The sequence below is a fragment of the Carya illinoinensis genome, chromosome 7 (assembly GCF_018687715.1).
Source record: "Carya illinoinensis cultivar Pawnee chromosome 7, C.illinoinensisPawnee_v1, whole genome shotgun sequence".
Lineage (NCBI taxonomy): Eukaryota > Viridiplantae > Streptophyta > Magnoliopsida > Fagales > Juglandaceae > Carya > Carya illinoinensis.
This window is the reverse complement of record NC_056758.1, coordinates 18,690,340-18,707,377: the sequence shown is the minus strand read 5'-3', so window position 1 is coordinate 18,707,377 and position 17,038 is coordinate 18,690,340. Positions and strand designations below refer to the sequence as shown.

At 36.1% G+C, this 17,038-nt stretch overlaps 1 protein-coding gene across 1 annotated transcript; it reads left to right on the top strand.

Moving 5' to 3' along the window:
• Window positions 1–10,433: 10,433 nt before the first annotated feature.
• LOC122316221 lies at window positions 10,434–14,130 on the top strand. The gene is made up of 3 exons (XM_043132757.1): window positions 10,434–12,973; window positions 13,104–13,191; window positions 13,300–14,130. The coding sequence occupies exons 1-3, from the start codon at window positions 10,434–10,436 to the stop codon at window positions 14,128–14,130; spliced, it is 3,459 nt and encodes a 1,152-aa protein (XP_042988691.1).
• Window positions 14,131–17,038: the final 2,908 nt, after the last annotated feature.

Here is a 17,038-nt window from a genome sequence, read left to right as displayed (position 1 = left end):
AATTAAATTCTTATATTCATTATCTATATATTAAATATTTGATAAAAGTAAAACATTAAAAAAATTAAAAAAAAATAAAGTGTGTGGAAATTGTGTGAATAGTAAGAAGTTGTGTATCTTTTTTTCTTTGATAGAGCAATAGACTGTATTAGCTTGGCTTGAACGCGACTTATTTCAACTTAATTATTTTGAATTGTATAATATAATTAAGGTGAATTCATGATCTAGATGATTGATCCGTTTTCATTGACACAATTTATGCTTATAAGCATAAGTTATATCAATTATATACATGTATATATATATTCACAACTAATTAAACTCATGACAAAATAAATTTAATACTCGTTACCCATAACCATTATAAAAAACATATCCAATTTGTCATCATTTATCAAAACTTCTTATAATCAAAATAAATAACACTCATCCAGATAAACAAACATATACATATATATATATAGCAATTAAAATGTGTCACATTACATTTGAGCATAATATAACATGTCAAATTCACGAGTTGATGTGTTAAACATTTCCAACTGATCTATATTTTACAAGCAGATGGGTCGAGATGGTGTAGGATAGTCAACGTACTCTTATCATCACTTGGGAATAATCCAAAGACTATTGAACCAACTCGATCCATCTCAAGCTGTATTGCGCGCACTCAACCACCCTTGAAGTGGCGGCCGAGTAGGGACCTTTCCGGCCTTCACTACCCAAAAATCCCTATGCAAGGAGTCATACTTTTTTTTTTTTTCCTTTAGAGATCATGACGTGGCACCTGTTAAACATGTGACACAAACGCTTTTAAGGACACGCTAGCAAAAAGAAGATAATATTGATAACGAATGCAGATTATATATAGGAATAGGATTATTGTAATAAATTTTGAAAGTCCGAACGAGATTAATAATTATTTACAAAAGATCAAAATTAATTAAAGAAAGGCGTGAAGATATATATAGATGCAATAGGTGACCAACAGCACTTTTGTAGGTTGTGACATAAAATCACATGATGTAAAAGCTAGATAGCTAGGTTTCTAACAGGAATTTCAGGCCTAATTTAATTAATTTTTTTTAATACTTTATTATTTTGTTTCCTTATTTCAAGACCCAATATAAGCAATTAATTAGTTTAGTTGAGTCAACCAGCTGCAGAATTTTGAGTTAAAAACGGCCATAAAATATGGATTTAATATACTTTTTTTCTTAGCAGAATTTAATATTAATGTTTAAAGTGATGATGAAAGCATAAAATACTCCTGCAAAAAGAATCTTACATCCTTGTAAATTAAGGAAAACATCATAAATAATTTACATGAGATACATATAAAATAGCAAAAAAAAAAAATAACACTTTATATATATATATATATATATATATAAAATTAAATATTAAAAGCCTTATAAGTATTCATACTAATTAAATCCTCCCCTAAATTAATTGAAGTGTATAGGCCGGAAGTAGTAGAATTTAAAGCGCACATAATTAATTAATTGGGTAAAGTCATAAGTAGAAATGCATGGAAACCGAGGTGGAGGCAATTAATATTCAAAGGGTGTGGTGGGAAGTGGGATTTGCATTGGAGAAATCAGCGGAGAGCCCGTGCCTTCTTGGAAACAATACCACTACCAAACAAACGGACGTGATTTATGTATGTAATTCCCCATTTTTTCACCCTTCTCCATGCACCAAGAAGAGATTTCCAATAAAAGTATGACCTTTTTTAAAGCTACTAATATAATTAATTAATTAATGGGTCTAAACTCCGCAGTCCATGCGCCCCTTTTTTGCTCCCATGCATGCCTCGTCTCCATGTTAATTAGTCTAGGTTTTCCAATTTGCTTTAGTTTTTAATTATATATATATATATGTGAGAAATAATAATTATATATAAATACCGTATAATCATTCTAAAAAAAATAAATAAATACAGAATTTATAAAAAAAAATTAATTTTTTAATAATAAACGTAACTATTTTTTAAAATAATAAACTTAACTATTTTTTAAAACGACTGCATGTCATTTGTGTATTTTATAATTGTATATAATATTATTCTAAAAATAATTTGAATAGATATTATTTAGTCTTTCAATCAACTAATCGAATTGGATAATCGAATAGATATTAATGTTTGTATAAAATTTTAAAAGAGAGTGGACCGACCTTAATAATTATTTAATGTTGTGTCAATCTTTCTACGTTAGATCATCTAATTTGGTAAAAAAATGTAGCATTAATGCTCACCCGTTTAACCCGAATCCAAGCTGCCCCAATTCCAAATAAAAGCTTATGGCTGTGGTGTGGACCCACATTGACCCTATTTTAATTAAAATCCTGATGATCAATATGAGAGGTGAGAAGAGAGATGGGATTTGGGCCTCCACTTGACCAATATTATAAATTTTAAATATTAATATTGCATGCCTGCCTCGTGCTTGTGTGTTTGTCCCTTAGAGCTTTGATCTCAAATAGGATCCTCTCATAAGCAAACAAGCCTAGGAATGCTCATTCTTGTCTTTCTTTTTAATTTTCTTGGGGTTTTCATTCATCTTTGATTTTATGTAAGCCAAAGATCCTATCCTCGTAGCGTTTGAAACTCTGTTTGGGATTCAAACCTTTTTGACTTTGACTGCTTTAGTACCTTTGAACAAGAAATTAAAATACTAAAATAAATAAATAATAAATAAATCGGCTGGAAAAGAGAAAGCTCGTGCTATTTCTCGAACTTGCCAATTAATTAGATCTTATTGTTGCTCCTCCATGGCCAAAGTTGATCTTCTCCGGTCTTCAAATGTGTGTATATATATATTTATATATCTTCTATATATAAAAAGTGTGTATGAAACGGAAAATCTTATTTTTCTGTTAAAGTTAACACCGTTTGTTTTAACGGTTTGGTACATAAAATAAAGACATAAATGTTGAGAGAGATAGCATTCAATGTTGTTATATGATTTATTAATCTCAATAATTATAATATTAATAGTTTATATAATAATAAGTAATTAAAGATTAGTTATTATATTTTTCTCTCTCTTCTTAACATATACACGTGTATTAAGTGGATAAGAAGTGAATCCCTAAATATAATATACGTGTATTATACGTTTCATTAACTCAAATTATTGAGTATTTCAAATTTAAAAATCTCATATAATATATAATATAAGTGTGTTTAATCAAAGTGTTTTTTTTTTCTCCATGGTAGTAGGGCATAGCTTCCGCTAAGTCATATTTCATACGTGGGCTTGCTATGATAGGCACGTGACAAAGGCCGTGATCCTTGAGCTAATCAAGAAAGAGTAAATTCGGCCAACAATTTCAAAATATATTTTATGATTTATATATATGCTATATATAGAAAATATTATACCACAAATTTTATAAAAAGATTATGTTTTAACTTTACGTTGTCCCTGATCGACTCAACCAACAACAAAATAAGAATTTTAATGTTATCTCTATTGATTGTCTACAGGATGACATAAATTGATAAAATATAATACAAACATCAAACGACACATATTTTGAACTACCGTTTGTGTTAGACTTTTATTAAATTTTTCATATACATCTTTACTAAAATTATAGATGTTATAAACATGTATTGGATTATATGATACTTTGAATTAATTTTTTTATTTTCTCCAATATGCCTTAAATTATTAAGTGACATCAATAATTTTTATAAAATATATATTATTTTTTACAAATAATCATTTCATAAAATTAGACAAACGTGCAAAGCACGTTACTCCCACCTAGTATATATATATATATGAAACTATGCGTTTATAATATACAAGATTTTAGAGGCGTAGAAGTTTCCAACGATCATTTAAAAATAAACAAAAGTAACATCAAATAAAATAAAAAAGCGGGTTTTAGAGCAAAAAATTTAGCTTCCACTCAATCCCACTAAGGATATAATACCACATCCCGGCTTGGGGTCATGATACACACGCACCCGAAAATCCATTTACGCCAATAAAACATGATTTTCTCAATTTAAATAAAAAGCACATGAATGCAATATATAACGCACGCGTCAAGGCACAAATAACCAACCAATCACAACCAACAAAACCAATCAACTCTGTCCTCAATCCATCCAACCTCCGAACTCCTCGGACTCAGTCCGGAATCAACCAACCAATCAGATAATTTATTGTAAGAGCAAAATATATTTAAATCTAAAAGTAGAGTTTGAAAAATACTTACACCGTTATACGGTATTTTTTGAAAGCTCGCGGCGTTGCAAACGATAGAGGAAAGCAACATAACAGTGTATTTTACACTGTGGCCGTGGGTAATAAATTACCCACTTTCGAACGGGGACAAACCAAGACACGAAATTGATAGGGAATGGTCTTGAGTTGTTTATGAAGGTAAAGGAAGTGAGCTTTGGCCGTGGGTGGCGGTGGAAACGATGGTGGAAGTGTCAAAAGGGGCTGAATGGAGTTGAGCTCGTGGGAGCTGCTCCGGCAACGGATCAGGGCCAGAATTGGGTGGGTTAGTTAGGCAAGAGGTAGGAGAAGAAGTTGTGAAGAGGTGGTAGCCGAAAGTGGAACGATGGCGCCGGAAAAGCTCAAAAACCATGTGGTTTGGAGGAGCTCATGGCGGCTAACGGTGGCTCGGATGGAGGTGAAACTTGGTGGGGATGTTCACTGGTGGGAGGGGAAGAAAATTGGGTGGGTGATGTTGGCCACGTCGCCGATGAGCGGGGGTTCTGGGCTGAGAAAGCAACCGACGATAGAGAGAGGAGGGAGAGCTAGTGCCATGACTTCCAGTCGTGCGTGGCAGTTAACGGCTTTATGGATGGCCCTGAAAATTGGTGGGGGTGATCACCGATCGGAGGGAAAGATTTTGGTGGGGGTGGTGCACTGCACGGCGGCGAACTAAGCGGCCGAAGTTGGAAGGCGAAGGGGAGAGGAAGAGAGAGAAACGGGCGCACGGGAGGAGAAGAAGGAAAAAGAAGAAGAAGAAAATAAAGAAAATAAAGAAAAAGGAAAAAGAAAAAAGAAAAAAAGAAAAGAAAAAGAAAAGATGAGGGAAAAGAAATGAGGTCCAGTCCTCACTCCGAAATCTAAAAACTGATCCGCCGAAAATGATTTTAAAAATATAAAACGACTAAAATAAATTAAACACCATATCAAATAAAATAAAACCAATTAAAATACAATAATTTAAAATAAAAGAGCTAATATATTAATTAAATTAAAAATACCCATTCAGTGAAAATACATAAAAAACCGGGTCATCACATATGCCGCTTAAAGCAGTTTTAAAATAGTACGATGAATAGACTATTAAACTACAACTTAAAGCCGTAGTTAAGAACAATGTGTTGCTTTTTGTTTATCTGGTCCGACTGAAGGAGATTTCTACGACCACTTTATCTTGATCATTGGTTAGAAAAAATTGAAACATAGGAATATAACAACTAGTTGATGTGCCGATACACCAACAAAAGACCGTCATCGGCGATGGTGGCACATAAGCAAAGAAAAGGTAACCAGTTCTAAGAGAATTGGGGCCATTGGCCCAAACGGAGTCACACGTGGCAGCAGGGGACACTCCCATTCACGGCTGCACTTGGGTTTCACGCATAGAGACAAGCGCACGTGAGAAGAACGAGCCACACAGATTGGCAATTTTCTCCTGCATTCCAACAAATCGGCGGCTGGGGAGTCCAGAGTAGGGGTGGCAATGTGTTATACGACTAGTTAATCCAAGACGAACACGAAACGATAATAGCGGGTTATGATTTATTCTTAACGGGTTCGCGTCAAAATAACGGGTCAACCCGTTATGACAGGTTAAGAAAGTTAAAGTTACAAGAATGCCCTAATACTTAAAAGTAAAATTGTTAGAATTTTAATTTCGATACTTTTATTATTTGAATTGTAATTTTAGACTTGTAGTTAGTTTTATAATTTTTATAGATATTGTGATTTTAACATTTATATAAAATTATGCTAAATTTAATCAGGTCAAACGGGTTAATTACAAATATATTCAACTCATTTACATAAATAGTTTCAAATAAGTCGTATTGTGTCGTGTTAACATATTTCGTAATATTCATTAATGGGTTAAAACGGGTTGACACGATACAACTTATTATATTAACGGGTCGTGTTAGGGTTTGAAATTTTGACACGATAATGTTAACGAATCGGGTTAAAGTTGATCTATATAGTATAATATATATGCTTTGATATAATACGAATATGACCCGTTAACATGATTTGACACTCCTAATCTAAAGATAGGATGCATGTTGGTGTTCGAAGTGGCGAGCAACAGATCAGGATACTATTGTGCTATACGCAAAAACTTTAAAAAAAAAATAGAAAAAGACTGTATAAATACAGCCTGACGAGATTGGACAGGCAGAGGGGAAGGAGATGAAGCTCCACCCCTGGCAGAGCAGTTATGACTGACTGGCTGACTGGATACTGGTGACCGGACGGAGAACGCTAGAGAGAAAACGTTCGGAGCTTTTCAGACGTACAATAGCTCGTCCTCTCCACTGAACATTATTTGTCGTTCGTGCAATTAATATTGTATGATGTTTGATGTTTCTCAGGTGCAAGAAGGCCACCTTAATTACTTCACAAGCAATATTAATATTATTATTTATTAATTAATCAGAATGGTCCATCCTGGGATACTTAACGAAATTGTTTGTCTTCTGGTTGTTTGCACGTGTAGGGAACGAAACGAACGTAGTAATTAAACATGCAAGCATATCACTACAACAAAAGCAGCTTTTTGCCATGAGTTTTTGTTCCACAGCTTACTCTGGTGACAATAAGTCTGGTATTGTCACCAGAGCAAGCCATGGGAGAGAAACAGGTCATTTACCATGAGATCATAGTGGTGACAAATATTTTACTGGCAATTACATATTTGCCACGAATTACGCAGTTTAATGCCACCAAATTCTTTTAACACGAAAAAGAATCCAATAATTAATATTCTTCGTGGCTTAAAACTTTTAACGTCAGAACAAATATTTCGCTATTTTGCACGTGATGATAGGCAAATGATCCCATGAGTAAATGGGCATTTGCCACGAGTAATTACAGGTTTTTCCCACGAGTAGATGTCGCCGCAAAAAGAAAGGATATAAAACCGGGTTTACGCACGATTCTGGAACTCTCTGTTTTCAGCTTTTTTTTTTCCCCTTCTTGTTTCGTTTCTCACCCAGCCGTTTACCCCCTTCCCCAGCCCCCTCCCCCAAACTTTGGATAAGCAAATTGAACCATAAAGCAGCATCTTGAGTTGAAATTTTTTGCAACACTTGCCGCTCAGATTAATCCCCGGAAGCCCCAACCAAATAGAAGCTCACCGACTCATCATCTTCGCCGGGCATTCTCCCACGATTTGCCCTAGCCTCCAGGTTCCAGTTTCTCAGGCCACAGTGGTTTGGTGTCTCGCAGAGGCTCGTTTGCCACGGTAAGCCTCTCTATATTCTCCCTTCGTTTTCTTTCCTGTAAATTTGTTATATATATATATATGCATGTTTGGTACTTCTGGCATTTTGCAATTTCTATATTTTGCAATATAAATCTGTGTAATGTAATAGGCACTGTGAAGGGGTTTGCCAACGTTTATAAATATTTGGAGATCATGAACTTGGATGGATATGTGCCGATAATCAGCTGCTGGTGTGTAACTGTAAAATACAAGGATAGGAGCCTTTGAGCTTAAGTGTAGGGGATGATCAAAGGAAAATATTGCCCGAATTGCATTTGAACACTCCATCAATCAAAATATACAATTAGATTCTTTCAGCGATATATTCCCCTCATGTTGGATTGAACTTTTTTAAACATATTTAATTATTTGTTGGTCTTTTTGTACTGTCTGCTCATGTACATAACAATTTTTGAGTAATTTCCCAACCTCTATTCACGTGTTAATTAAAATTGTGTGTATTTTCGGTGCAATCTTTATTGTATTCATGAATTCCAAAAATTTCCAGATCTAGCCTTGATTTGGGATATGATTTTGTGTTGTGCAAGCTGGTGATTTGGGATATGATGAATGCCACCATATATATACATGCTAGCGTGACTTAACACGGTAAACCAAGTGGCTTAAAAGCCAGTAGATGCATGGTTGACATGAGAATTAATTAAAGCAATTTTTTTAATTTGTTTTTGAACAACTAGCTAGCTAGCCTAGAAATGTAGATTTAACATATGATACGCTTTTCTCCTGACCCATCCATGCTTATTAATAAAATAAATAATCATTTGTACAAATCTCAATTAATAGAGATGTTTCTTTAACAATTCTATAAAAAAAAAAAAAAGGTAATCAAGTTGTCTCTAACTGGAAAGTGTAAAAAAAAAAAAAAAAAAAAAATTTAATGTGACCTATTTTTTTATTTTTTGCCAAAAGACTTGTAGGGAACGTATTTATTTGAGGTTTGTACATGATATTATTATATTAATAGTGCTTGCTGCATGCATGTCAAGTCAACTATATTATATGTATGTATCATGTATAGGTATGGCATAATATATAGTTTATATTATAAACTACGCTTAGCTAGCTTTGACATAATACAAAAGTCTACCCTCTGCATATATATAAATTAGATGTATGTAAATATATATAATACCCATCGAGGACTTTCCCATGCATGCAAGCTTAATTACTAGTACCACAGTCGAATAAATTAAATAAATAGGCTTAAAACCTTAATTAAATTGTTTTAGCCGGCTTGCATTATATATATATATATATATAAATATATATAAATAGGCCATTTTTTGCAAGGCAGTTACATACATGCTATCTGAGAATTGAACATATTGAGCTGGTTGTCCTAGCATTTTTACCTGTCCATGGCCTTCTTATATATATGCTGTATGTTTATCTTATCATGAAAATCCCAAAAGAAATAATTCTCCTATATTTTGGCTTCAGATTGTATTCATCTTTCTGCTGTAGATAGGTATTCAACTTACTATTGGGCAAAAGGTAATCATCCGTATCTTCTTTTATCTGTTTTATGTTATCATTTTGAGTGACAATTTTCCCACGCATTCCTACTGCAACAACCTGTATATTTCACACCATTGCTAAAAAAGATGGAGTAAACAGAATTTAATAAACCTCCCTGCAGTCTAGGCATATGATATGGTATGGTTTTACTATCATTTGTACATTTTGAGAGTATATAATATAACCGCCACACAAAACTGGAAGTTCTTTTGTGTCATATCTGTTTATGCTTACATACTTGTATCTTATTTTGAGTGATTTTTTCACCCATCAGTTTTGTTAATTCAGCCTATCTGTTTAACTGTTTTGTTCCTTGTTCCATGTGTAGCTATTTTAAATCATAATATATATAGGTGTTAAGCAATTATATATGGCTGTTTAAACATCCTGTTGTAACACGTACCCGATTTTTTTGTGTTTTCTTTTGAGGTTTTGGGTGAGGGGCTTCTTTGGCATTGCAATTTTTCATTAAACTTATTTGTGTTACATATGTTACATATGTTAGAAGTTCAAATTGTTGTGCTCTTCTTGGGTTGACTTGATCTTGAAGAGCCATCGTTTAATTTTTTCAAGGGTGGATTTGAAGACACCTTGTTGGAGGACATATGTTTACTATCATTAACAAACCTCTTGTATAACTGAATATTGGTTAAAGTAGATGGTTTAATTTGTTTAGCCATTTAGGATTTCAAATAAAATCTTACTCATTAATAGAATTGGGTACGTGTATGGTTTGGACATGTGATCATACACATGTCCAATTGCTGCTATAGGAAGTGCACAGTTATGTGGTGTAATGCCTATACTCTACTTACACATATTAGCCCAGTGTTAGACAATGATCAAAATTGTTGGAGAACATGTTCAATACTGTAAATTGTCTTAACATTCTAATAGGCAAGGTCATAAAGAGTCATAATGCATCTTCTCAACTTTGTCTTTTTAGTAGTTAGGCTGTATTGAAGCTACGTGTGTCCTATCACTTTGACCTACCAACCCATTGTTTTATCCCTTGGGTTGTCTTTTATCCTCAAAATTCCAGCACAAGGCATTATACTTATTTATTTCCCAGTTCAGAAATTGTTAGACCTGACTTTTGTTCTACATTATCTTCTTCTTCCCATGTTCCCTTCCCTCGATGCCGGATGTCGGCCTAATCTATGGCATAATTAGCCTCTTTGTTCGTAGACCTTATATACACTAATTGAAAATAACTAGTAGCGTGGTTAATGTTGGATATTTAGCTCCAACTTCTTGCGTGCTAGAAAGGTGGTACTAGTCTCAGAGGTTGCAAACTTTGCACTATATATATATGTTTCGTAACCTAGTTATTGGTTTACAATTCAGTATGCACCTAACTCCACTTTTTACCATTCCCTGGTCAGCTGCATAAGATGGATAAGCCTTGGATGCATATTCATGATAGATTGCATTCCCGTGAGTATGAAGAAGGTGTTAGACAATTCCTCGCTATGGCCGTAGCACACACTCCAACCACTGATCAGATTAGGTGTCCATGTAGAAGATGTCGGAATAGAGCTTTCCACTCCATTCGTACTGTCGAAGATCATTTGTTCCTTAGAGGGTTTGATCCAACTTATCAAACCTGGATATTCCATGGAGAAGATGATCCTTTCCTTTCCACTCCTTTGTCTGATGAAGAACAAGATGACACCAGAGATTTCAGTGAATACCCAGATGATCTGGACGAGATGTTAGATGACATTCGTCATGGCTCGTATATGGGAAGTGACTGGCAACGGGACGGAGATGTAAACATGGATGATCAACCATCCACCTCTAATTCTCAATCAAACTTTACTTTCGAGGAGTTGGTCGCTGATGCACGACGTCCACTTTATCCTTCATGTAAACAGTTTTCGAAGTTGTCATTCATCGTCAAGCTGCTTCACATCAAGAGCATTGGTAGTTGGACCGTGAAGAGCTTCGATATGGTCATAAAGCTTTTGCAAGAGGCATTTCCGGAAGCTCTATTCCCTGATTCATATGCCGATGCCCGTCGCTTGGAGCGTGGCTTGGGGTTTAGTTACGAAAAGATACATGTGTGCCCGAATGATTGTGCTTTGTTTTGGAAGGAAAATGCCACCTACAATGAATGCCCTAAATGTCAAGCTTCTAGGTGGGAGGAAAGCACAAGTCCCGCTCGAAGGATACCGAAAAAAGTCCTCCGATATTTTCCGCTGAAGCCTCGGTTGCAGAGGCTATATATGTCAAATAAGACATCCCAGGCCATGAGATGGCATGTAGAAGGACGTGTTGACGATCCAACATGCATGCGACATCCATCGGATTCTAGGGTTTGGAAGGACTTTGATATAAAACATCATATGTTTTCCCAAGATCCTCGGAATGTTAGACTTGGTTTGGCCAGTGATGGGTTTAATCCTTTCAACAACATGAGTAGACCATACAGCATTTGGCCCGTACTACTTGTACCTTACAACTTGCCCCCATGGTCATGCATGAAAGATCCATACACCATGTTGTCGTTGCTAATCCCTGGGCCTAAGTCACCAGGTAATAATATTGATGTGTTCTTGCGTCCTCTCATCGATGAGTTGAAGGAGTTATGGGAAGAGGGTGTTCGTACCTATGATGCATACAGTGGGCAAAACTTTACACTACATGCAGCTCTACTTTGGACTATCAATGACTTCCCTGCATACGCCAATCTTTCCGGGTGGAGCACAAAAGGCAAGATGGCATGCCCATATTGTACAGCTGACACAAATTCACAATGGTTGGTATATGGCCGCAAACATTGCTACATGGGTCATCGACGATGGTTGCCCGTAGGGCACACATGGAGACGCAAAAAAAATGCATTTAATGGGTTTGAAGAGCACAGACTCCAACCATCAAGAGTCGATGGAAACGAATTGCTTGAACAACTAAGTCTGATATCACATGTTGAGTTTGGTAAATCTACTTCAAAGAGGAAACGAACGCCCAATCAGCTAAATTGGACCAAAAAATCCATATTTTTTGAACTTCCCTATTGGTTATTCTTGGGTTTGAGACATAACCTGGATGTTATGCATATTGAGAAAAACATATGCGATAACATCTTGGGAACATTATTGAATATTGAAGGGAAAACTAAGGACTCTGCCAATGCGCGTAGGGATATGGCAAACCTTGGAATAAGGAAAGAGTTGCACTTACAACATGAGGGTGATCGTGTAACTATGGGCCTTGGTTGCTACATGTTAAATGGAAATGAGCGAAAGGCTTTTTGTGCATGGTTGTCAAAAGTTAAATTCCCTGATGGGTTTGCCTCGAATATAGGCCGGTGTGTAAATGCCAATGACGGAAAGATCAGTGGAATGAAGAGCCATGACTGTCATGTCTTTTTGCAAGCACTGCTGCCGGTTGTGATTGGTGGGTTCTTACGAGCCGATGTGCGTCAAGCATTGATAGAGTTGAGTGGCTTCTTCAAAGAGTTATGTTCCCGGACTTTGAACATATCTGTATTGGATCGTCTTAAAGCTAATATCCCCATCATTCTATGCAAACTAGAAATGATATTCCCTCCAGCTTTTTTTGATATAATGCTGCACCTTTCTATTCACTTGCCAGAGGAGGCTCTACTAGCAGGACCCGTGCAATACAGATGGATGTATCCCTTTGAGAGGTATCTAGGGAAATTCAAGCGTTACGTCCGCAATAGAGCACGTCCTGAAGGCTCAATTGCTGAGGCATATGTGCATCTCGAGTGCCTAACATTTTGCTCAATGTACCTCCATGATATAGAAACGAAATTTAATCGGGACGAACGCAATAGTGATGTACTTATTGGAGAAGTTGAGACGGGAAATGCTGAAAGCTTATCTGTTTTCTCACAAAAGGTTAGACCATTGGGGACACCGCACTCGCACATATTACCCGACTCACTTTTGAGCAAGGCCCGATGGTATGTACTTAATAATTGCCCAGAGGTTGATCAATACATTGAGTAAGTACTATATGCTCAAATTGTTAAGTTCAGCGTTTATTTATATATAATCTACCCATGCCTTATAACCATTACCTTGTATTAGCAGGACGCACTATAATAAGATGAAAGAAGAGGACCCTGATAACATCGACCGTAGGCACCAGAGTCAGTTTCCATCGTGGTTTAGATCACTCGTAAGATAATTTATATATTCCTAATACATTTTGTTACACTAAATGAACTTAAAAAAAATTGTCTATTATAGAAGTAATCTGATCATATTCGAATCTTTTCTGTGGTAGATTCGAGAGCTGCGTGCAGTTAGCCCAACTGAGGTAACCGATGAGATATATGCATTAGCATGTGGTCCAGATCCGTGTGTCGCGTCTTATGCCGGATGCATAATGAATGGTGTCCGATTTCATACTCAAGAGCGTGAAAGGCATCGGCGCACTCAAAACTGTGGGGTTGTTGTTCATGGCGAGCATCAGGGGTCCCCAGTTGAATTCTACGGTTTGTTGCATGATATTATAGAAATACGTTACATGGGTTGGCGTAAGGTTTATCTGTTTCAATGCACCTGGTATGATGTTGGGGACCCGAGAAGGGGGATACGTGTAAGGGACCATCTAACTTTAGTGAATACTGGTAGGCAATGGTATAAAGATGAGCCGTTCGCCCTTGCGAGCCAAGTGACGCAAGTCTTTTATTTGCCTGATCCGATTTTGGGTGGAAGTTGGCAGGTAGTCCAAAAGGTTACAAGTAGGAATGTTTACAACATCCCTCCTGTAGTTGTAGCCCCAGATGATGATGATTCAGACATGGGTGATTTTGAGGATGAGGAGCACAATATTCACTCCAACTATCCCCCTATCCTTGATGTCGATGAAGCCATCTTTGATCCCTTAAACCGAGTCGATGAAGAGACTTTGCCCGTAGACGTAGAACACCTCTCGCGTCTTCAACCTGGGGAACCAGTTGACGAGGATGTCTTGCATGACCATAGCCCAATTCGTGAAGACATGGGAACAATGGACCTAAGTGCCAACGATAACTCTGATACCGAGACCGTGGATCATCTAAATGGGGGGACAGATGATGATGACGGTAATCCATATTTGTTAGTTTGTTAGGATTGCATAAAAATATCGAACTATATGCCATGCATTTCACAACCCGATATTTTAACTTTATATTACAAAATGTTCGTAGTTGAGAAAATGTATGTAAAATAGGAATAAGAATAAAACTGAAACTTGATAATTAGTATACTTATCAAGTCTATGGCGTTATAATTATAATGCACTGTATAGTGGGCAAAAAGTGTGTTAGCCTAGACTTGAGGTTACAAGCTGGTGCAGCTAGTAAATATTCCTGCGTAAAAGGCTAGCGATACAGTTGAAATGCACATTTAGGACATTATACATGTGGGTATAACCTACTTAGTCCTTAATATGGTATTTAGTTCGTAGCCTTTTTGGGTGGCGGTTTATACTTAATAAGATTTTAAGTATATTTGTTAGCTTTCCTATGGAAGTAAAGAGATACTCATAGTCGAATTTAACATTGTGTGCAGATTAGCTGGTTGCACCTTCAAGCATTAAATTTCAGAATTGTACACCATTGCTCGACTGTTGATGGAAGGAGTTTGATGCTGTGAGATGAGGTTGGATCTTCTTTGAAGTACCAGCAAGGGGGGTGATTTAAGGAGATGTAGTTGTAGAACATTATGTTATTCAGGTCAATCTAAATATTGGCCTTAATGTGTAATTTGTGTAACTGACTTAGTGACACTTATTTTGTACATGGCTTGTACTTCCATGGCATAAACATGTTGGCAAAATAGCATGCTAAGACTGCATATGAATGACTTGATAGAGTTGATGCAAGAGGCACTTTAGTGTGATCACATATGGGTGAAATGCACTAGCATGGGGTAGTATAAGGGAAAGCTAATTTATATCACCTGTGGGGTTATAATGAGGGGTATAAATATGGTGCAAAGCTGGAAATTCAACATGGAATGGTAAGCTCATGTAGGGTATAACCATGTTTGTCGATTGATGGGGATGACTACTTTATATATTAGGAACACAACCAGCTGAACTTAAAAAGATTTTAGTTCACTGCAACACTCTACAAGCTGGAATTTAGAATAAATTTGTTTAATTTATGAGTGTCAGTTTTGTCTAAAGTAGGCTTCAAGGGTAAGTTCAGAAATCTCTTGCTGTATAATGAGTAGTGGGCAGGAATGATACATGAACTGGAAGTCCTACGTGGGCATTCATATGGTAAGGCTTGTAATTTTCTAACATTATCCAATATGCATATTGTTATATATATATATACCTATATATACCTATATATATATATAACAGTATGCAGAGCTTTGGGATTCTCAACTGATTTGTTGAGAAAATGCTTAGGACAATATTGAGTGATTGTTTTAGTAGGCACTAACACAAAGCTACGGGTTTAATCCTTTGGTTATGCAGCATGTCAATTGAGGGTGCAAATTATCCAATTGTAATGCTCCATAAAATAATTCCCACAAAGTCCAAACCATAATCCAATAGAAGGAATCCAAGTCGGCCACTCACAGCTATTGAGTAAATATGGATACATGCAATATATTGGAATAATGATTGTATATGTAAATGGCAAGTTAGGTGATGCATTCTCTGGAAGCATCCATTTCAATACGTTTGTGTAAAATATTTGTTGAGTGGGATGGTAGCCTACCAAATGGCTACATGGAGTTTAATTTGCTATGATATAATATGTTTTATGGAAAATATGGTTTATGAAATATATATATATATATATATTGCCATATATATATATATGATATGTCAACATTCATATCATATATCCAGCTTTTAGTAACTGCACAACAAACAACGTACTTTTTAAATAATAGGTGGCTTTAATTTGATTATGGTAAATTGTCATGTATATACCCTATGTTATATATATATATATATATCTAGCGTACTTGATAGTTGACCAAGTAGGTGGTACCCACATGATACATGGTAAAGTTGGAAAGTTGGATGTAGTGACTTTCTAGCATTATCCACTGAAATTTTTGGGCGGGATAAAATTGGGTGGGGGGAGTAGTTTGAGTGGGAAATGGCGCCAGAGATGAGTAGCTGGGGTCCACAGCTAGGCTGTTTGTGCAGAATACAAAATAACCTGGGGTTGACACGTGGTAAAGTTGGTAGATGGGTATCAGCTTTGAGGAGGAAACAGAGATACTTAAAACTTCACAGCGTACGCCTTCCCTCCCATATCTTAACACACCCAGCAAAGAACAAACTGATTTCCAGAAGTAAAATGGTCAAACTGAGGTTGGAAGATAGCATTTTTCAGTGGAGCTGCTAACCAGGTCTGCACAAAATATTGAGAACTCTGATAACTGCTGAATATTGAAGCACATAGTGTACAAGTGAGTGCTTTAAGGACAATATTCTCTGCCCCGCAACAAATCTGAGCTGCAACCAGGTACTTTAAGTTTCAGATTACTTATTCCACTACTTCTAAAGGCTTTTAACAAAGGCCAACACTTACTTCTTGTAATGGTTGTTTTACACACTCATAGTAACCTGTTGCTACATTACCATTCCCCTTTTCTCAAAAGTATGCTTTGTTTAGAGTGGGTTTTGGTTTAAGGCTAGCATGTCAAGACATGGGAAAATGTTCTGTCCATATTAGGCTGAGGGAGTTTGAAAGGGAAATATGTTAGTGTGTGTTTTGTTTTAAGGCTAGCATGTCAGAAGCAAAGTAAATATAGTTTCTGTGTACGGCATTCATAAAATACATGTCTGCTATTTAATGTTAGAGGAATGTACATGGCATCTTGAGAGTTGGTTATGGATGTGAGTGTAGATGCCAGACAACCAGTTTGTTAGTACTAGAATTTTGTCCTAGGACAGCAGTTTATCAAAGGAGGAAAACGTGAAAAGTGTCAAGGTGTTTTACACTTTCCAACATTAATATTACAAGGACTTTTTTTGATAAACTGTTATGTATAGCAAAGAC

What these genes read in the sequence shown, in the direction of transcription:
- LOC122316221 (XM_043132757.1), top strand. Translation starts at nt 10,434, where the DNA reads ATGGATAAGCCTTGGATGCATATTCATGATAGATTGCATTCCCGTGAG. An exon ending in CTTTTGAGCAAGGCCCGATG is followed by an intron (nt 12,974 to 13,103) that starts GTATGTACTTAA and finishes TTGTATTAGCAG; the next exon opens with GACGCACTATAATAAGATGA. An exon ending in CATCGTGGTTTAGATCACTC is followed by an intron (nt 13,192 to 13,299) that starts GTAAGATAATTT and finishes TTTCTGTGGTAG; the next exon opens with ATTCGAGAGCTGCGTGCAGT.